At 41.8% G+C, this 21850-nt stretch overlaps 1 protein-coding gene across 1 annotated transcript in view; it reads left to right on the top strand.

Moving 5' to 3' along the window:
• Nucleotides 1-21850, top strand: part of roraa (RAR-related orphan receptor A, paralog a) — a 185062-nt gene that overhangs the window by 108292 nt on the left and 54920 nt on the right. Inside the window, exon 2 of the mRNA XM_068313374.1 lies at nt 14605-14634. Within this exon, the coding sequence (XP_068169475.1) occupies nt 14605-14634 (30 nt within the window). The remainder of the gene's footprint in view (nt 1-14604; nt 14635-21850) is intronic.

Below are 21850 nucleotides of genomic sequence, written 5' to 3'. Positions count from 1 at the left end.
TGTGTCACTGTGCCATGACCGTGATGCTTATGCATTTTGACATCCTCTGAGTGGGAGAAAAGTAACGCCTTCAAAAGCAAGATAGATGCAGGAGATTCAGCTTTTGTCCCAGGATGTGATATCTATCTCACTTTAAGTCTGTGGCCATTTCTAAATTTGTAAAAACACAAAAAGCAAAGGAAAAAAAATAATACATAAAGCTTCTTAGGATGCATAATGCTGCTTTATTGACCCCCCCCCACCACCACCACACAACTCAGAAGCAGAGTAAATACATGTGAAATAATGCATGGTTATGAGTGAGCACCATGAACACCTTTCCTCCATCATAGGTTAATTGAATTAAACATAGAAGTGCTCTGCACATCCCCTACCAGGGAAATGGAAGTCACCAAAGCATAGAAGCCAGCACAATAAAGAATTGCAAATGAATAAGTGATGAGAAGAAAACAAAGTGTGTTATATGAGAACAAGGGAGTGATTTACTCTAAAACAATATTTGAAACGGCAGGTGAATCAGGGGCAATAATTGCATTGTAAAAAGGAGGATGGTTTTTGAAGTGGTCGGCCTCACATGAATTACTGCTGGGCTTTGAGTCGGAACTGTTATTTTAAGCCATCTGTTTTTGAACTAGATGGAATATAGAAGCAATTCATATGCAAACATGACCAGAGAAACGTCTCTGTCAACTGTATTTTTAGTTACAGAGGCTGCAGACACACACACACACACACACACACACGCACGCACGCACACAGACACACTCAAAGAGAGAGTGAGAGAGAGAATGCTGGGGAAGGAGGTATGCTGTGAAATATCCTGAGGTCCTTGGCAGCATTAGAGAAAGGCCTGGGAGGTTAGGAAACATCAAATCAATGGATTGTAATGTGAATTGACTGCTGACTTTGATCATCTGCCTTGGGAGTGCTTTAGCATTGAGTGCTGTCACACTGGCTGGGTTAAGCAAATATGGCATGGGCTGAAATGGAGAGAGATGGGAGGAAGAGACAGGTTAGATTGGGAGTGAGAAAAAAGGGGATGTGTGAAGCCTGGCCATCATCACAGTAATGGACACATTAAAATTCAGTGTCTGCTCTGTAAATGGTGCACTGTTATGCATGGTTAAATTGAGTCATAATTGCAGATAGGGAACAGATATATTAATGACACCAGGCGGTGTTGACCTTATATTGTTGTCTGTGAGTGCTGGTTACTTCTTTTCCTTCAAATTGTAGTGGTAAGAAAAAAAAGGGATTGTTGCCCAGACTGCATTGCTGGGCAGACGGCTGATACCCTCGACTCAACCCCCTCCAAAGTGATGGGTCAGCCCCGCTTAGTGTCAGAAGCTGCTGATATCCGAGCTCTGAAAGTGGAAATGCCCTTAAGCCTTTCTTCAATAATGGAGTGGCCAGTCTAATCTTGCCCTCTCAGAGTGAGAGCAGGTAAGAAAGAGAGTTTTTACTACAGCATTCTGACCTTTGCTTTGGCGCTACACTGTCCAGATTACGGTGAGGTGCGGGAGAGTTGTTCTTGTGCCACCGTTCCTCAGCTGTAACATCCGCTATCCTCAGGAGGATGTGCCTCTTACATAAGGTCCACAGTGGGAGGGCTATTTGGATCTGAAAGCCTTGTTTACTCTTCTGCTGTTTAAAATAGTCACATTTTAGATTAAAAAATCTAGAAACGAAAAGAAATTCAATTTTTAAAATAATCTACTCTGTCCCAACAGAAAGAGACAGGTGTAGGAACGGAACCCTGACAAAGATGGAAATGGAATGTTTTACACTTATTTCAGGGTGGCCAAAAAAACATCTGAGATGGGGTTGATACCTTACAGGAAGCGAGGAGACATTCCTTTAGTCGAGCAGGACAAGTCCAAAACCTCTTGTCCCTGTATGAAAAGAATAGCAAGACGACCCGTAGGTATTGGGCTGCTAGGTGCATCTCCTAACAAGCTGACTGTTCAAAGGCTTTTTAGTGCTCTAGAGAACATGAAAGGCATGTTTAAAAATTTAAAAGCCCGATCTGTTCCAGTCCTATGGAGCGGCAGAGGGAAGCAGATTTCTACGTCGCCATAATTCCCCCGTTGCTTGCTTTGTAAATTAATTAAGATGTTTATGACAGCTGCTTGCACCTAATGGAATGCTTATAGACTATGCTATTAATTATTACTGCTGGCCGCGGCTGCAAGCTTTCACACTACTAAGAATGTATGGCTCTGGCTGCTGTATTGATGTACTCCCAGGGTCAGCGTTGGACCCCCCTTGACTCTGTGGTTGCACAGGGCATTGCATATGCTGTAAAGGTCGGTGATTAATTCTATGAAGTCTTCATCTAGCCGTCCACGTCACATATGGACAATACATAAAAATAATATAATGTAAATTTTAAGAAAAGTATTTATTTAACAGCACAGTGACTGTTAGAAGTATCTTTGTTTGCTAAATGACAACATCCTTAGCCTGTGTCCTTTCTGTAAACTGACCTGACTGTAGGAGGTGTTGATTTTCTATGACACTTTTTGGATTGCGTAACATTAGGAGTACATTGGAACATCTATACACGGGAAAACGTTCATCTTCCTTCTCAATACACCAGCAGTCTTATGGAGTTGTTAGCGTAAGGTAATTGTTCTGTGAACTGCGTCTGACCTCATGAGTGTGGAGGAAGTGTCAGCGGTTGTCTCCTCCGCTATAAGCTTGTCTCTGGACCGAAGAGCTATTAATGTTTTCAATAAAAAGGCATAAACAGCTCAACTGATTCTGCAGATGCTTCCACAGCTAATTATAGTTTCTCTTTCATATGACTTAACCACAGGTTCTTCCTCTGAAATTGTTATGCAATGGCACAAGAATAACCCGATCAACAACAGGAAGCTTTGTAGCAGCAAGATACAGTTTTAGATCTTCAGATAATCATTCTCACATATTATTCTGCTGTGTATTTAGGTGGAAAAAAACTAAACACATTTAATATGGCAAGAATTCTTAATCCACATTTTCTAACACTGTAGAGAGCTTTCTGACAGATCTTCCAGACTGTTTTTTCCAAATGGTGTGTTCTGATATGTATGTCCAAGTCATCATGGCCAATCTGTGTGGGTTGCTGGTAACTAAGTCACCAATAACTACATATGCTGGTGGTGAGGCTTTCCTGCCTGGAACCATGGTGGATGGAACACATGCGACTCACAGTGTGGAGTTACTGTGTCAATGCCAGCAGCAGTGTGGATACTGGAGCTCTTCTTTAACTCTGGTTTTGACATCATTCCGGGTCACTTTACATTTCACACAAAAATCAGATTTTAGAGGCCATAGCAATAAAACTGCACGTTATCTGTAGAAATCCGTGTAAATCATATTTTAGGCCACCTTTGTTTAAGAGCGGATTAGAATGGCAGAAACGTCAGTTGCCCTTGTAAAGTTTTGTAAAACCAATCTGGATAGATTGCAAGTATACTTGTGTTTGTAATCTCAACAAAGCCATTGTACTAACTACCTGACAGTTAAGTAATCATTTAAAAAACATGACCAGACTATATTTCTGTGTGTCATATTTAAACATCATATCAAAATATTATATTAACACGTAGGCTGTTGCTTATCCACGTACGTAACAGGTTTCATGGGGTAAGTTCTCTTCATTTTGTCAAAAACCAATTCACAGAATTCAGTGGAATTCCACATAGGAGCCCAAAAGATGTGCATCTCATAATTACTTTCCTCTGTTTCCTTATTGTTGTCAGCCACAGCAGAATGATTTCCGTCTTGTTTTGTCACATTCACCTTTAATACAGATTGTGTATGTATTGTGTTACGTTTATACAGATTGAGTTTTCTCTTTCATGGCGGCATCTGTGCAGATTACATTTATAAATTTAGTCAAATCAATCTTTGGGGCCATAAAATTGTCTCGACTTGGAGTATAATTAGTAACTCATATTATACTATTACTTAATCTGAATGATATGTATGTAGTAATATGTATACATGTGTATATACATTTGCATCTACAGTATATACACATGCATATATACGTGTATATGCACACTATGTACAACATCATCAACACCAAATAGTGTCAGGAAATCCACAATAATAATTTCACACAGATGTCACAAAACATCAATATATTTACATGACTTGTGCAATAAATTAATAAATAATAATGTAGAGATACTGTATACATGTGTACATGTATGTGCACACACACACACACACACACACACACACTCTCTCTCTCTCTCTCTCTCTCTCTCTCTCTCTCTCTCTCACACACACACACACACACACACACACACACACACACACACACACACACACTCACACACTCAGGATTTGTTTTTGTATTTAAATGAAGGAGAGGTTTATTACATATGCTGTATAGTTACAGTGCTGGTGGAAAGAATCTGTCACTGGCTGAGCATCCAGACATCCAGTTACCCAAGAGTCAGTGGGACAAATAAATAACGCAACACAGTTCACTCAGTTGATTACACCACGTGAGGTAAGGCTGGTACTCCCATCCTCCCCCATCTTTCCCCATCCTTTCACATCCTCACAGACGGTAGGCGTCATGTCTTTACTCTGCAAAGCTTTATCCTGTGTTATCCTCCGATTACATTCACATAGTGAATTTAGTGGAGAGGGAGAAGGCAACAAACTGAGGTAGACTCCACCTGCACCACAAGGGGCGACATGTGAAATATGTATTCAGTCTTCCGTCAACCCACTTTATCTGCTACGTATGAGTTATCCTTATGTGTAAAGTCTGCTGTTGCATTAGCTTTGAAAAAGGAGAAGGAAACTGTGATCTGTGTTCTATTAATCATAGACCAGCTCTGTGGCGGTCCTGTTAGCGCACACGTGTGTAATTACAGGGTATTTGTGCTTTAAGTATGGCTCTGTTGCCTGAAAATGGAAGAGCAGCTCCACTGATGAACTCCCTGTTAATAGGACTACCTTTGATCTGCACGGAGCATGGAGGCCTTACAGAACTCATAGGTTTTAATTATGAAATACATGAAAAATAGATGCTTCGCTAAGTGCCGACCACGACTGCAGTGCATCACAGCAGCAGCAGCAGCGGCAACTAGCAGCTTGCTGGCTTTTCCTTCCATTATATCTTCCAGGCCTCAGAAATACCTCAATCCCCATCTCTCTGGTTCAGTGTGTTACTGCAGAGACGAAAAAGACAAGTCCATGATATTAATTAGTGGATTGACAGACATGTAATTTATCTCAGAGGAAGTTTTCATTACATGGGAGGCTTCAGAGGGGCAGTTTGGCTTATTGGCAAGTGCTAAGACCACACCTAATGGGGCTGCAGTTCCCTCCCTTTTTAGCAATTACAGCCAAGTCCTTATCAGCAGAGCCACGAGTCCACTGTTGTGGGACCCAGACTTCCAACACACTCGCACAGAGTGATCCTTCCCCACAGACCCCTGTTCATTAGACGAGTGCCTGCTGTACTATACTTTACTGGATGAGAATTGAGACTGAATGAGTGTTGGTAATGAAAGGGTTCCAATATATTTCTGAGTCAGCCTTTATGGAGCTGATATTAGCTGACATTAGTTTGTCATCAGAGCACTGGTCCCCTACCCCGCCAGGTGATTATACAGGCAGGCTAGTGTGTGTGCAGTCTATTGACGGACCGGGACAGCTCTAGTAAGAGACTGTCACCAACTGTCAGAGCTCACATCAACTCACTCATTCTAATCCCATCTTTTATAACCTCTCTGAGATGATATGAGATGCAGAGTGAGCTCGGACAGGGGAGTTGAATGCACAAATCTTCAGGAACACTTCATGATGTATAGTTTTGCAAAATCATCCTATTGCTGTGGGGATGCCTTCAACCATTCTTTAAAACCATACATACCGGCTGATGATGCAAAAAAATAAATGACAATGAGCCGTAGGTGTGAGATGGTCTTCATTTAACTGCATTATTCTGCATATTGTGAATGTATAAGCTCCTCTGAATACGTTAGCTCGAAGGGGAGCATCTCTATTGGCCAACTGTACTACACTTACAACCCATTCTTGAATAAATGTGCATAACTGGAGAGCTTGCCTCAGGAGCTGTAAGTAATTGTATTCCCCTTCAGATTTAGCTTGTGTATAGCTAAGATAATATATTTTAATGTGAATAAAAATTTACAAGTGTTGTCTCTAGAGGCACGCTGCTGTTGTCTGCTAGAGAGAACTATAACCTCTACTGTGTTATAATGGGAATTGTGATGTATTTTACAGTATACGTTCTGTAAAGAGAAAAAATGTAGAAATCCATGGATGATGTTTTATGTAATTTTATTTCTACTTTAAATAAACAGTCCACTGACAGTGTATCAATTTCAGATCTCGGTAGTTAAGGACTTTATATATAAGTGTGTAAACACACACAGTGGTGGCCTATTCAGGCTGCTCAGCGTAGCTCGATAACAGTAAAATAAACCGGGGTGGTCTGCTAAATGTGGTTTGTCTTTATTTATGGTGCGGCTTACAGGCTATTTGGTTTCATATGTGGTTGAGGCTTGTTCACTGTGAGATTATTGCTGGGCTGGGAACCTCTGGCAAAGAAAGCACATAGAGGCCTGCCTGTTCCCCTGGCCTCGCTTTCACCAGTGCCCAGGGCCTTCCTGCAGTCCGGGTTCTTTCCCCCCTTCCTTTTGTTGCATTTTATATGCTTGTTTTTATGACAATTGCATTTTGGGGGCCTGAAAATGAAAACTTTTCCCCGCAGAGTATAATCTCTGAACTGTTTATTAATATATTTGCTGCAGCATTACTGAGATCTCTATCTGTGGTGAATTTGAAGGGAACACCTCTGGCTGCTGAACTGTCATGCAAACCACATGTTCGGTTGTGAATCCATGTTTACAAGGGTCAGCAAAGGAATCAGCATTAAACTGCAAAGGAACAGCATTTCCATTGTGAGCAAAATATTTGATATTGTAATTCCAGATCAGTTACAGAGAAAGAATGTAATTTAAAAGACTTCCTGTTTTGTTTATTGAGTATGTCTATTAATAATAGTGCTGTCAGGCGATTTAAAAAATTAATCTAATTACAGGATTTGTAATTAATTAATCTAATTAATCACATTTTAATGTCATACCTGCTAAAGGCCCCCAAATAAAGAATTTGAATTCTAGGACATTACAAAATTGTAGTGCATGACTAATCAATAGAATGCACCAAGAATAGAAGATTTGGAATCCACATTTTTATTGGTGAAGTGTGCTTTATAGATGAAATTCAAAAGAAAAAAGACCAAGCACATCAGCAAACCGATTAGGCCAGGTGGATTTCTCAAAAATGCAATAAGAATACAGTTAATAAAATAAATACAATTCAGAAATAAAATAAGGCTGAGTCTCAAATAAGCACATAAGCAGACCCTCAATCAAAATGAATACTAAAGCTGACTCAATACAGCAATTCAAAATGAATAGTATAACATGCCTCTAAATAAGGCAACTAAATAGCAAGGTGCAAACAGGCTTTTCCTTTAAAACGGTAAGCTAACGTTCAACTCTGTGTCCTTGACATGTTTTGCATTTAAATGATACGTTAGGCTGGAGCTGCTTCGGTGATATGAAAATTATCTTTTACAAAAGGTACAAATAATAATAATGATAACAATAATAATAATAATAATAATAATAATAATAATAATAATAATAATAATAATAATAATAATAATAATAATGGATCAGATTTATATAGCGCTTTCCAGGACACTCAAAGACGCTTTACATCGGATCCAAGATTCATTCACTCCTCATTCATACTGCGTCTACAGCGCAGATTGACAGCACAGAATCACTGTGTTTTTGTTAATAGTCTTTCCGCCCAAAGGTCCGAGTGGGCTTACCTCGCTCTCCTGTGTCACGTCCATCTCTGTTGTCAGTCACCCTGCTTTTGACTGGTGGCGCAGGTAGGAAGTGATGTCATTGCAGCCTACGGGTCACTCAATGGGCTAAATTTAAAATGCTTGTGCATTGACTTACCACTCACGATTAATTGCGTTAATTTTTATAGCGTGTTAATTTGCAGCATAATTAATTAATCTCATTAACGCATTAAAGTGACAGCCCTAATTATTACTATTATTATCTATGGTTTATTGTTACTATTATTATCTATGGCATCTGCTGCAAGAAATGGATGCTTTTAGCACATGAAAAATGAAATGGCTTCAAACTCCCAATCAGAGCTAATGATGTTCCAGTGGAAGGTGCTGGTATGCCACTATGGACTATTCAAACATAATTTAACTCCTGTTTGTAGTACAGCTGTACCAGGATCAGAGTGAACAACATCAGTGCAGCAGAGTCACTGATAGGTTGACTTTTTCATCTGCAGTACTGCATCACAAAATAAAATGACCAAAATCAATGTCTTCTTGAGTTTTGAGAGTTTTGTCCATAGATTTTTCCTGGATTGTTTTTCCTCTGTGATAGCTAACCTTCATGGGTCGTCTGAGCTTGTTGCAACTAAAAACTGAGTGCATTGATTATATCATGTATTGGCCAATGACATGAATTGCAACGCCCAAAATAATCATGAATGATTCGACTGTTGAACCGTGTTCGATGTTACACAACGGAGTCGTTTTTAAAAGGGATCTTCTTGTATCGGAGATCTTAGCTAAGTGAACCTGTGCAGTACTGTCTTACCAATAACAATAGCTCTTATCACGACGTTCCCTGCGGTACAATTAAAATTCTGTCAGAGTCTTCAATCTGCCTCCCAGCCATGCCTGCTGTTCCTCAGCCCTCCTGGGCCACGTCAATTCCTCTGCTGCGATGTATAATTCACGAGCCACAAAACAGCACTAAGGACTCACCTGGAGACTCATAGGCCCAGCAATGCAGAGATGCATGGGGCGTGGGGGGTGAACATAAAGCCTAGGAAACATTTGTAAGGGTTGAGGTGCATGTGACATAGTAGCTGGAGTCAGCTCACTTCTGTGGTGTCAGGGTCACCCTGATAGCATCACTTTTCTACAGGGATTTGAATTCTTGTCTTTGCAGCGACACATGTGTGCTGGGTTTTTTTTTATTTTTTTACCCTTTCTCCTTTTGTCGTCTGAGCGACAATTTTGGTGTCCTCTAAAACTAATGTGGATATATATTTTCTATTTGCAGACAATTCCATAGTGATGCATCGGAGTAACCTGTGGAGTCTCGGAGTGGGTGCTTTTAGTTAAAACCAATTAGAAATGACCAGAAATAACAACGCCTGGAGACAGAGAAGTCATTTTTGTCTTGAGACCCCCTAGAGAGTTGGCCTCTCCACGGATTAAGTGTTTTAGTACATTTGGGGGCAGCTGATTAGAATCATTGCACTTTTTTATCATTACATTTTTGCATATATAGTTTATAGCAGTATAATAGCTAATAAGTGTGTCACTGCAAAGGGGAGGATTGTTGAAATGACTTTTTGTATGGCCTTTTCAAAGACTACCAAAGTTAGAACAGCTATGAGGATCTTGAATCTACTCAGCCATCTTATTTTATGGCTTTCAGTTTGTGTGGAGCATTGCACCATATCTTTACACTTTAACCAAGCTTGTAAATGAATTTAGGAAACTTTTTTTTACAACTGATTTTAAAATACAATTGATTGAATTTGTTAAGCAAGATGATGGGTTTCATAAAGGAATTTGAGACTTCATTTGAGGCTTGCTGGCTAAAAGAAATATCCATCCACTTTCTTGAAGACGAGACCCTTGGAATTGTTCCTCCTTGCGGGTCACAGGGGTTGCTAGAGCCTATCCCAAGTGGCTAGAGATGAGAGGTGGGGTACACCCCAGATTTGTCCCCAGCACATCGCGGGGGCCACAAAAAAGGCAAACAACCTCTCACATGCATACTCATACCTACGGTTAATTTGTGGTGGTCAATTCACCCCATTTTGCCTTCAAAGATCGGAGGAACCCGGGGAGAACCTACTCAGACACAGGGAGAACATATAAACTTAGCACAGAAAGGAATTGATCCCAGAACCTTCTTACGGTCTACCCACTGCACCATTGCGGCGCCAACAAAAGAAGCAACTTACTTAAAAGTATTTTCTCTAACAGGATATCTAATAGCAAATTATGACTAGGGCAGTGAACATGTACTTCGATGCAGCTACTCTATTATTCTTACGATGACCGTGGCCTGGGCGCCATCATTAACCGGCAACCTCAGGAGTAGCCTAAAATTAACAGTCCTACCCCAACTGTCATTATTAAGACAGGACAAGAACCAAAACTTCTCGCCATTGTCTGTATTTTGGCTTAGGGGCCTTATTACAATAAACAGTAGTGTGCTGACAGCGTTCCCAAGGCCTGTGGTATTGACCTGTAATTCCAGGAGGTGTCCATCCCATCCCTCACCAGGGCCCTCCCTGGTTCTTCCTACAGCTGGATCCGTGCACCGACTGTGTCCTTGTGTGCGACGGGCGTGTAGCAGCGGCATGTGGAGCAGGCTGGAGGAAACAAGCCTCCCTGTCTCCCCAGACTGAACAGTGAATGAGGATAAGTGAGGAGCGCCAGTCAATGAATCAAGCAGCAGGAAGGGAGCAGCCAGGGGGGTAGGAGGGGGTGGGTGGGGGGTGTGACGTCCCCACGGGAGAGGCCTCGCATTAGGAACTTCCTCGTCTGTGTGTTTCTGGCACAGGTTAAATGGATCGCTCCCATTAGCGCGCTGAGAGGACAGCTCCATTATATGAAGGAGACTGTAACTTTGAATGTCACGGTGCAACAACCTCAGAGCACGCCTTGTCTCCCAGGGAGGCAGGGTGACAATAACCATCCATGATAATCATTCCCTGTCAGGCTTTAAGGAACCTGAAATTATGACGTACAGCCTGCCATGCGTCTCAGACTTCATTACAGCGCTGTCACTTTGAGTCGCCGGCGATGCCACTGCGCTCCACAGCTGGCTGCAGCACTGTGGCTGCCAAACCCCACGCTCGCTCTCCTCCTGTCTAAGTGGCATGTTTACAGGATGTGTGCCCCCCCCCTGCAGATAGATGTGGTAGAGGTTAACCTCCAGTCGCCTGCACTGTGCCTCTCTTCCTCTACTGCATAGCCTCTTGAGAATTTACACCAAATTGTTTACTGTTGCATGTGAAAATATGACCAATCAGAGGACACACGGTGACAGCTGGAACCTCATTCCATCGCAACAAATAGTAAAATTAGAATTCAGCTGACACTTCACATAGACGACAGACATGCCTTCATGTGATCAGGTGAATAAATAACGCCCTTAAAGCCCGATAACCGTCCGTTCAGGGGGATTGTGAAGCTGTAGACGTGGTTAGTGCAGGCTGTTTGTCAGCCAAGGAGAGCTTCACCTCCAAACTGACCTCTGAACCCGCCATCCAGCAGAGAAGACATGAGCTGGCAGGCCGCGCCAAAGTCAGTGCTCAGAGCTAACTCTTTCTTCCTCACGGCATGACTCAGTCATTGGCTTTGTGGCCCCGTCTCCTTGCCACCTCCAATCACAGGACTCTGAATGACGCATAGAGGAGGAAGTGAGTCCACGAACCCACCCCTCCTCTTCTTTCTAACTCGCAAAAGCAACATTGCAAATGTGGCGTTGTTGTTAGATGGAAATGCATTTTTCAGAATTTTTCACTTGCTAATTGTTTTCATATTATTTGGTTCTTGGAATTTGGTGACTTGTGTACAGTCTTCACATACACAAGCATGAATGTATATACACGCGCGCACACACACACACACACACACACACACACACACACACACACACACACACACACACGCCTCATTATGGTGTTCCTGACCACTGGTGGTACTACACTGAAGCAGTGTGTTAATCTGCTCCCTGCAGCATGCACACAGGGACAGCACTACAAGTATCGGGTTGGCTTTGTACACATTTCTGCTGACTGCAGAGTGTGGGTATTGCAGTTATTATTACTAATATGGTCATAAAGCAGAGGAAGGTGTTGTCTTTTTTAAACCATGCAGGGTTCAAAACAGATTAACATTTTTTAAAGAGTATCAGATGTAATCAACATGTTGTTTTACAACCCGATTAAACTTTGAAAGTCCACTAAACAAATCTGTGTGTGTTTACATTGGAAATTCCCTAGGATATCATTACAGTAAATATCCGTCATTAAACTGACTTGACTTTGTGATCGTAACATGTTCACTTGTGAGGTAATCAAAGTTTATTTAGTATCAGAATTACATTATAATTTGAAGTAAATTAATCAAGTCATCTATGTTGATTTTTGGCTCATTGAATGGAGTGGTTGGTTCATCTATTGCTGCAGCTTTGATATCAGAAAGGTTTCAGATACATAAAACTTTTCATCACCGAGGAATTAATAGATGGCTGCTTGCCGCTTCAAGATCGGGATAGATGGATATAGGTAGACAGACGGATAGATAGGTATGTAGATAGATAGAGCCACAGGTTTCAGGTTTTAATTCAGTTTTTTTACCTTAAATAATGCACTTTTGCCCTAAATGATATCATCATCTATTTGCCACCCAGCTCCCCTTAAATTATAAAAACAGAAGTGTAAGACTCTAAAAGATCCCAGGAAAAATTGCTGCTATTTCTGTCTCGTAGTTTAAATTAAATACAGCATTTATGTTCCTTCTTATCCTTCCTGACAAAGTGCCGGTTGGCTCCTGAGTTTAGGCTGTTCTTGTCTCAGCAGTGCCACATTGCTCTTTCTGGCTCCCATCTCTTCTGACCGACATCTAAAATTATGACTGGACTTCTGTTTGTTTTCTCCTTACACATGTCACAGATGGACACAATAGGAGCTTCTGGCCCTGTGTGCTGGAACAATTCGGGAGTTCTATCACAGACTCCTGGCCCTTAGGTGACTGTTTTCCCTCTTTCAGCTCAGTGGAGTTGATATCAGTTGTATGTTTCTGTGTGACTGTCTATAGGAGGCTGCAGGGCTTATTTGTTTTCCACCTCGTTGCTCTTTGACTCGTTTCCCCCCAAACATGTCTGAAACATTGTTATCTCTGGCCAGGCGCCTTTTTCATAGAGAGTTACTGAATCATGTCAACTCGCCATCCCCTGAGTTTCAAATTCAAGCTGTAGAAAAATTAGCCATTGCTTCTGCATGACAAGTGGGATCTATTAGTGCGCTATCGCCCTGCATAGCATGAGCATCCAGGGGGCCGCCGGGGACTACGGCTGGCTGTGCGTTTGTCCGCATCAGGCTCCTGGGGCATAAGAGAAACGTTGCAGATAGGGGAGGTTGCCAGAGCCACAAGGGAAACCGAAGTGGCTCATTCGATGAGTGGACACCCGAAGGGGCAACATGAGCAGTCGCATCCCCAGCTTCACCTCAGCCTCAGCCAGGTCTGAGTCACACTGGTCAGTCTGAGCGCCTGTTTGATCAGCTGACTACACACGTCGCTGCTTTTATCTCATCTATACTTTATCAAATCTTCTCTGCTACTCCATCTAAACATTTTCTCTCAGATTGTCGGAGTCTGGAAATTGGTGATCTGAAATTGAAGTAACACGATTTCCAAGCTCAGTGCTCATGTAATTGTAGCACGGCTTACTCCAGTGTTCATCCTTGCTTTTAAATTCACAGGGGATTTTACATATCGGGGTGTTTCATTGATTGAAATGATTACCGATCAAAATCAAAAGTATCTACTTGGCTATAATTTGGTAATGAATTCGGTGATTCTTTTGATTTGATTTGTTTCATGATGTTGCCCTTCAATACCTTGTTGGATTAATAAACGAAAATCAGAAAGTGGATTCTCTCAGTTGATATTCAGCAGTTGTTGTTTTTTTGTTTTGCTATCCAAACAGTTTAAGGTGAACAGCTGACCAATTATTTTGAAAGTCAAAACACTCACACACACACACACACACACACACACACACACACACACACACACACACACACACACACACACACACACACACACAAAAATTGCTTATTTGTCCCTCAACCAAATGCATTAATTTTCAACATCAAATTTTTAAATTAACGTGGTTTTTTCAATAAAATGACAGGTGCATTGAAATCATACATATTGTATTAAATAGTGCATAAAATCCTGTCTTTATATTTTGATGTACATACAGTATATCAATCTTTTTTTCATATAATGTAACTTAAATCCTTGCACCCAGTAACTCTTGTTGTTTTGTAAATGATACCTTTTTAAACATAAGATTAAATAACGTACGTTGAGGTCAAGTCCCCTCATCCCACTGGAGGCTGGGGGTTTATTCATGTGCTGAGTACTAATCAGTGTGGCTGCTCAACACATTAGTATTCAAATTGTTGTTTGTTTTAGTATATTTTTTCATTCATTGCCTGCAGTGGACAGAGTTTCATCTACATGTCTGGGAGGTTGATGCAGAGTAGCTCTAGGTCAGACACCAGCTGACACACATAATTGCCCCGGGGCTGCCGGGTCAGTGACCTTGCACAGTGACTGTCTGATAGCCCACGGGGTCAACCACTTCATCACCGCTATCGGTTTGTTACTGTATGAGCTCTGTAAATTATAGGTTGTGCAGGTTGTGTTGTTGTTCTTTGAATTTATTTTTCATTTTTTTCTCTTCACAGGTATCTCAGTAACAAAGAAGACACACACCTGTGAGTACAAAGGTTTTTTTTGTACAATTTCAATATAATTCTGCAGGGTAGATTCTGCGGGGGTAATGTGGAGATGTCCTTCTTTCCACCTATGTTGACTCTTCTTTCATCACTGTCTATTTGCAGTACATATTGTTGCCTGTATTGTCATTATTACTACCTTCAATTAGATGTCTACCATTTGCTTTCATTACTTTGTTTTTCTCCATCTGGAGAGAATATGATGATAACCCCAGAGAGGAAATTAGAATGCTTTGCAGTCTTATGACTCTTTCATAATCATGCACATTTGAAGCAGACAGCGTGCTGAAGCACTTCTTTGTTTTCTGCAAAGGCCTTACAGCAGAACAACGCGGATGTGGTGTTGTGTGGTGGTTTTTAACCTCAGAGGCTCCATTAACTATTAGAAGTGTGTATTTTTCAAGTGCAAATTACACTACTAAGATTGAAAGATACCAACTCAGGATGTGACATATGTCTCATATATAGGATGCAATACTTCTTTGTGTTCAACACCAAAAGTACGCTGGCTTTGCCTTTTCGATTTCAGTCTGCTCATGAAGAATTGATGAACAGTCAAGCCTGTAGGAATCATTGATTTCCAAGAGATTTGTACACTATTTGACATGTGTGAAGTACAATTTAAAAGGCTTGTAAAAACACTTTTGTTATGTTCTCTACACTGTGTCTGCGTGTACATCCATGTGTGTGTCTATACCCCACAGTGTAAATGGAGGAAACTAGCCCTGAAGGCTATCCTTTTGCTCTGATCACTGATGAAACTTGTGGAGAGGGACGGCCAGAGGGCTTTTCTGTTAGAGCGGTCGGAGTGCTTGGGATTGTGGGATGCTGCATCTGGCCCTGTAAAATGCCCCAGCTCTTTCTTGCATCAGGCAACAGGGCAAAGGATATCATCTCTCATTCTAGACAGCTCTACCTTACTCAAACAGGCCCATCAAAACAGCACCATGATTGTGTGTTAAGCTATTTGCTTGTCTTGAGGTTCTATGTTTTGTTTTTTGTTGTTTTTTTCTTGGGTGTGAGTGTGTGTTTGTGTCAGGATATCTTCAAGGTAGAACAGAAATGCTTTGACCATCTACCACCCTGCTATCTTAATTAGCACTGCACTAAGCACCTCTACACCGGAAGGAAGCTCAAATCAAAGAGCATGATTTAAGAGTCTTGGGTTCAAAGCCCTGGGCAGAGACTGGACTACACTGTTTCATTTCTCTGAGAAATATTCAAATCTTGTCCATGTGAGGAAATCAAAGTAAAGCCCCTTAACAAGTAGATGATTGCTGTGCCTCACAGACAGGAAGCGGCTGTGGAGCCTCGTCGGAGCTGTGCGCACATGGAGACATTCAAGCGCCAGTTAATGGTCATTCAGAATGTGAAGGCAAGGGTTTGTTTTTGGGGTTTTTTTACCAGAGAATCCTGGTGATTATATGGCTACTGGAGTAATAATGAGGGAGATTGCTTTGCCATACAGTCAGGCTGTAGATCTATTTCTGTTATTTCTGTTCTCAGAGTGAAAACACTGGCTTCCCCTCCAGACCAGTTCACACTGCTGCTCCTAAATGTGAGCTTGGCCATCTCACTCGTGTGTGTGTGTGTGTGTGTGTGTGTGTGTGTGTGTGTGTGTGTGTGTGTGTGTGTGTGTGTGTGTGTGTGTGTGTGTGTGTGTGTGTGTGTGTGTGTGTGTGTGTGTGTGTGTGTGTGTGTGTGTGTGTGTGTGTGTGTGTGTGTATCAGTGTGTGTTTAGAAGGTCTTCCCAGTCCAACCTAGACCACAGGGAAGGGCCGTGTCTCTGACTAACTCCCCACTCTGCCTGAGTGATCAAACTGCTGGAAGCTCCCCGCCATGCCTGTCCCCTCATCAATATAAATTACAGGGGCAGCTGTTCACTGACAGATCCTCTCCTCTCCTCTCCTCTCCTTTCCTCTCCTCTCCTCTCCTCTCCTCCCCTCTCCTCTCCTCTCCTCTCCTTTCCTCTCCTTTCCTCTCCCTTCCTCTCCTCTCCTCTCCTCTCCTCTAACTGGACCAATCATTAAACCATCAGAAGGTGAAGTATTGTACTAAATGAAAACAAATACTTTCATCATTGAGCCAATGACTGAGGAGGGTTCTCTCCATTCCAGTTGAAGCAGATTTACTATCTGACTTGACTCCCTCCGTTTCTCACCATCTCCCCTCTCCATTCCCGGGAAGGGACAGCCCCAAGTCGACATTCCTCCCCCACAAGGCCGTGAATCCAGCAGTAGTTTTCTTGTACGTTTCCCCGACACCTTTACATACACAATTATTTGGACTTGTAGTAGAAGTTGTAGTATCCCAAGCTGATAAGGGGCTTAACTCTTGTGTTATAGTCTCTTCCTTACTTCCATGGTACGCACCTTCCCCTACTCTGGCGAGGCTGTGTGGAGAGATGAGTTTCTGTTTGGACCTGTTGAGAGAGATGATGTGAAGCAGAGGATCATATGGAGCAGCTGATTACTCTGAGATTAGACGTCTCACCTCTAATCTACCATCAACAGTCTGGGGCTGTGTCTGAAGCTCGAGTAAAAGAGAGCTAACAAACACGCACACACACGCACGCACACACACACACACACACACACGCGCACACACACACACACACACACACACACACACACACACACACACACACACACACACACACACACACAGACAACACAGGTCATGTAGCCGGGAATTTGTTCCTCTGGAGCAGATCTCCTGATTGCTGAAAACTAATGCTTTCATTCTTTAACAGACAGCTGATGTTTGCACACTGGTTCTGGATTATTTGCGGTGTGCTTTGCAAAAGATTAGGCACACAAAATAATCCACATGATAGAAACACCTCATAATATTACAATAAAATCCAAATATAGCCCAAAACCTCTGTATTAATTCATACTATATGTATTGTGTGATCTTGGGAGCAGTGGCCAGAGGGAGGCAGTAGCACAAACATAACTCCTGGAAAAGAGAAAAGGAGACTGATGAGCTTTTCCTCCTCCTCTCTCGGTCTTATAGATGACGAGAGTCCCACTCCCCCCACCCCCCCCCCTATATTTATCTCCATTGTGGTGACAGACTCCTTACACTGATTGAGAAACATGGTCTTGTTCGTGTTTCTTCATTTATTTGCTTGCAGCTTGTATTGAGTTTCTCTCATCAGGATATCTGCACTCACATTGCAATAGTGGAGCCAATCTGTTTTAAAGAAACCAGATGATTTGGAGTCTTCTGCGCTGAGTGCAGACTTACAGTGAAATTAGTCAACGTCATTGAAACTCTCAACATTAAAAAGCCAGAGACGTTGTGCCTTTATATATTTGAAACTTTTCTCATAAAAGGAGTCTGGTGTATTTTTAGACAAAACATGTTAACAGCATTATTAATCCCAATAATAGTCTCTGTGTTTACATGTTGCAGTGACAGTTTTACGCCTGTAAACATCTGCTTTTGCCTCCATGTGACAAGTTGGATCTTGCTTTCATTTCGGGGTTGTAGAACGCTAATGCATTGGCTCTGCGTGATGAGGAGTTTTCAGTTAATCAAAAAAATGAGATTTATGGTCTTTAATAGGGCTGTACATTGCCAATTTAGGAGAATAATATGTCCCAGTTGCTGTCTAATTTTGCTTGGCAACAGGCGCACTCCTGTGGAATCGCCCGGGGCAGTGTGAGTTGTCTCTGCATAGCTCAGTGTTCCATGCTCAGTGGTTGTTTGAAGGTATTTCATCACATCGTTGCCTTGATTCAGCTCTGTGGGGATTTGTTAGTTGCACTCATGTGGGACGTGCATCCAGTACATTGTTAAGCTAGGGCTGATAATGAAGATCAGCCATCCAGAGTCCCCTGAGCTACGAGGAGAGAGATAGTCTATTGAGAGGCGCAGCACAGACATAGTGAGGCAAGAAGAGCGCACACAGCACTACACACAGACGCAGAGGAATCATCAGCGTAAAGCATACAACACCGAGCTGTGCAGCAGTGTATTAGAGTAAAAACTAAATACAGTAAGCACAGGCTGCTCAGTGGCTTATTATTATGTATGTTAAAATCTGTTGTTCTTGCTAAACATTATTCCAAGTGTGTAAAATTGGCATCATTAAGTTTAAACATGTGTTGAGCAATATTGCAATCATTTTAATGTCGCTCTCTTTTGTTAGAATTGAAATTGACAATGCAGGGCTCCACTAAGCACAGTCACTCTCTTCGTGGAAAGTTATTTGATTCTCAGCATGGTACTAGAACTCATTGTTTCCTCTCCTCCCAGAGCAACATTGAACGCTAAAATTGACACAATCTTTTCATCCCGCTATACTGAAGGTTATGTTTCATCATACTCTATTTGTTTGTTCCACAAAAAGAGTATTTTCTTTTTGGTCATTTTGGTTGAATCCATAATAGACAGCTATTTTTTTATTCTGAAATAGGTCAGCGTAATCACAACACTGAGGGATGGGCAGTCCTGTAAAAGGGAAATCAATAGAGCTATCCATTTGTCGTAAACCAGGCCAGAATGATTTTTCTCCATTTTTCCTCTGCTGCTGTACTTTTTCTCTTTCCAACACAATATGGCAGGGCCTCATTTTACAATGAAAACATTATGTCTGCCATTTTGTGAAATTACAAATAGCTTTTGTACATACGTCTTCTTTGCATACATTGCTGTGGGTAGGGACGCTTGTTTTTATCACCTCATAGAGGTCTTGTGTGTTTTATAAATGGTGGGGGGGAAACATAGGGGTGAATGATGGGATTTTTTTTTTTTGTGGGCGTGCTCTGCTTTTGTTAGCTCTTAATCTGGCTCTTCTCCTGGTGACGGCCTTTTCAAAGAGTTTTAGAGCGAGCGAAGTAAGGCCATGTCAGCTACTCATCATTCCCATCATTTTTATTGTCTCACCCAAAACTGAAAGGCCTTGTCTTGAAATGTTGTCAGACCAGAAAACAAGAGTAAGCGACATGTGACAAGGACACAATGCTTGGATGGACCAGCCAAAGCAAGTGTCCCCATCTGCTGTGGGCGATTTCTCCTCTGCCGGCTGTCGGCCACCTCAGGTGAGAGGGGCCAGGGACTGAGGGCTGGGATGAGATGGCGACGTCTGCCAGGCCAAAGCAGTTGGCAGGGCTCGGAGAGGACGGCCGGCTGCAGTCTCTCTGTGGTACACAGTCAGCCAGCCTTTGCACAAGAGCAGGTTATCCATCACTCTTCGGGTTTCTGATGCCGCGTCACTTTCCCGTGGTGCATACACATTCAGAGCAGGACAAGAGTGTCAGCGTGTAATGAAAGGCTTGATTCATGGAGGGCGATAGAGGCAGAGGTCATGGAGCTTCTCCAAATATGATCCTGACTGATGTCGATAGGGGAGCTCTGAGATGGGACCCATAATTGCATGTCCTTTTGCCATTATCAACTTCCTGAGTCACAGCCATTGACTGTCCCCTCATTCCCAGAGCACCAGCCACTATATATTCTCTTTTGAACATCCTAATATATCACAGAAGTGGACATTTAGAGGTATTATGCTTCACCGAAGAAGGAAAAAAATCTGTTATGAATTTTTGGGGTGTATAAAAATTCTGATGCAACACCATACATGACTAAAGGCAAGTAAAATTAACATATATAATTTATTTCCTAAATTATTCAGCTGAATATTGTTGAATAAACCATGCAATGTGTAAAATGTCCTTTGTCCTCTTTTAAAAAGATTTTTTATGCACCAGTTCTACATCAATAGTAAGCATCACATAATGTGTAACAGAAAAAAATAAGTTGGTACAAAACACAAAAATGTTGTTTTTTTTAATGTCTACCGTCAATCGTTTATTGAAAAGCAGTTGGATAAATTTGGAGTGATGATCATATGCTTCCAACAGATACTGTCATTGTGTACAGAAACTAAAGTGGAAAAAAACATTAGCGTCTGGAGAAGAAAGAAGTGCTCACAAAAGCTTTTGGTGACATTATACATTGACATTTGTGCTGATCGCATTGTGTGCATTTTGTTGAATCTGCTGTATTAGAGAAGTGCTGCCCCCCCCCCCCGTTGCTATTAATTTGTGTTTCTGAGGGTGTGCAACGCGAGAACAGAGAGATGCGGTTAACCCATTGTGAAGTTAGCCGTCATCATTAAGATTCTACAGATAACAGGCATGCGGATTTCTACTGCTCAGCATTATGGGATCCCAGACATCAAAGGCAGGTTTTTCACTCCACTGTGTCTGTGGCAGGGTGAAGAAAGGAGAGGAAAAAACAAGAAGGGAGATAGAGATCCAGTAGAATAAGACAGACCGGGAGGAGGAGGGTGTTCATGACTACCTGCACCAGTCGGGTGACACGATGCTCTATATATTGTTTGCTGCCACAAATGGTCCCTCCTGCATAGTTAGCTACTTGCTAAATCGGCTTCCTTGCTGATTAAGTGTTGCAGCCCTTAATAGCAGCGTAGGTGAGCGCGGTTTGGTTCACTTTAAAGATCAAGTTCATTTCTCACCACGGGCATTAAAGTGCAGATCTGCATAATTCAAATCAATTTGCTTACAACACTGTCAGCTCATACTTTCACACAACCTCCTCCTCGCATCCATATCTCAAGGCAGAGGTGCTGTCAATATTTTCCTTTGTACAAATCTTTTAACACTAATTCCAGTTCTATTACACAGATAATACAATGAGGTCCCCTTTAATTCAGATTACATTCTCTTTCACGCCTTTATGTTTTTTGCCGTTACATCAGAATGAGCTGCTGTACAGTGAGTGTATTGAATGTACAAGAGGGAGAAATATGCTGTTCTCAAGTATTGTGCTGGATTACAGAATCAAGGTCGACTCACAAGACACAGAGCAGCATTATCCCTTAATCCTGTGTTTTGGTTTCAAATAGCCTTTTTACACCTAATCTTCACAAGTAAAATGACAAACATGAATACTGAGGTAGGTATTTAAATGTGCATTACCTGTGATGTTAAGGTCAAAGGCTTACGCTGACTTAAAGTGGCTCTGTATTTTTTGTGTAAAACAGACGATCATGTGTCCGCCACTTTATTTTTCTGAGATTATATTACAGAAGACGAAGGAGGCTCGTGATGAAATTCCCTCAGGCAGTTTCAAATAGATAATTCTGGGAACTTTGGGTCCAATCTGTGAATCATTTCTTGTTTGCTTTCCTTTTTTTTTTTTTGCTGTCAAATAAGGTTAC

The sequence above is a fragment of the Antennarius striatus genome, chromosome 4 (genome assembly GCF_040054535.1).
Source record: "Antennarius striatus isolate MH-2024 chromosome 4, ASM4005453v1, whole genome shotgun sequence".
In the NCBI taxonomy this organism is placed as follows: domain Eukaryota; kingdom Metazoa; phylum Chordata; class Actinopteri; order Lophiiformes; family Antennariidae; genus Antennarius; species Antennarius striatus.
The sequence above is the reverse complement of the archived record's forward strand: the minus strand, read 5'-3'. Positions and strand labels throughout refer to the sequence as shown.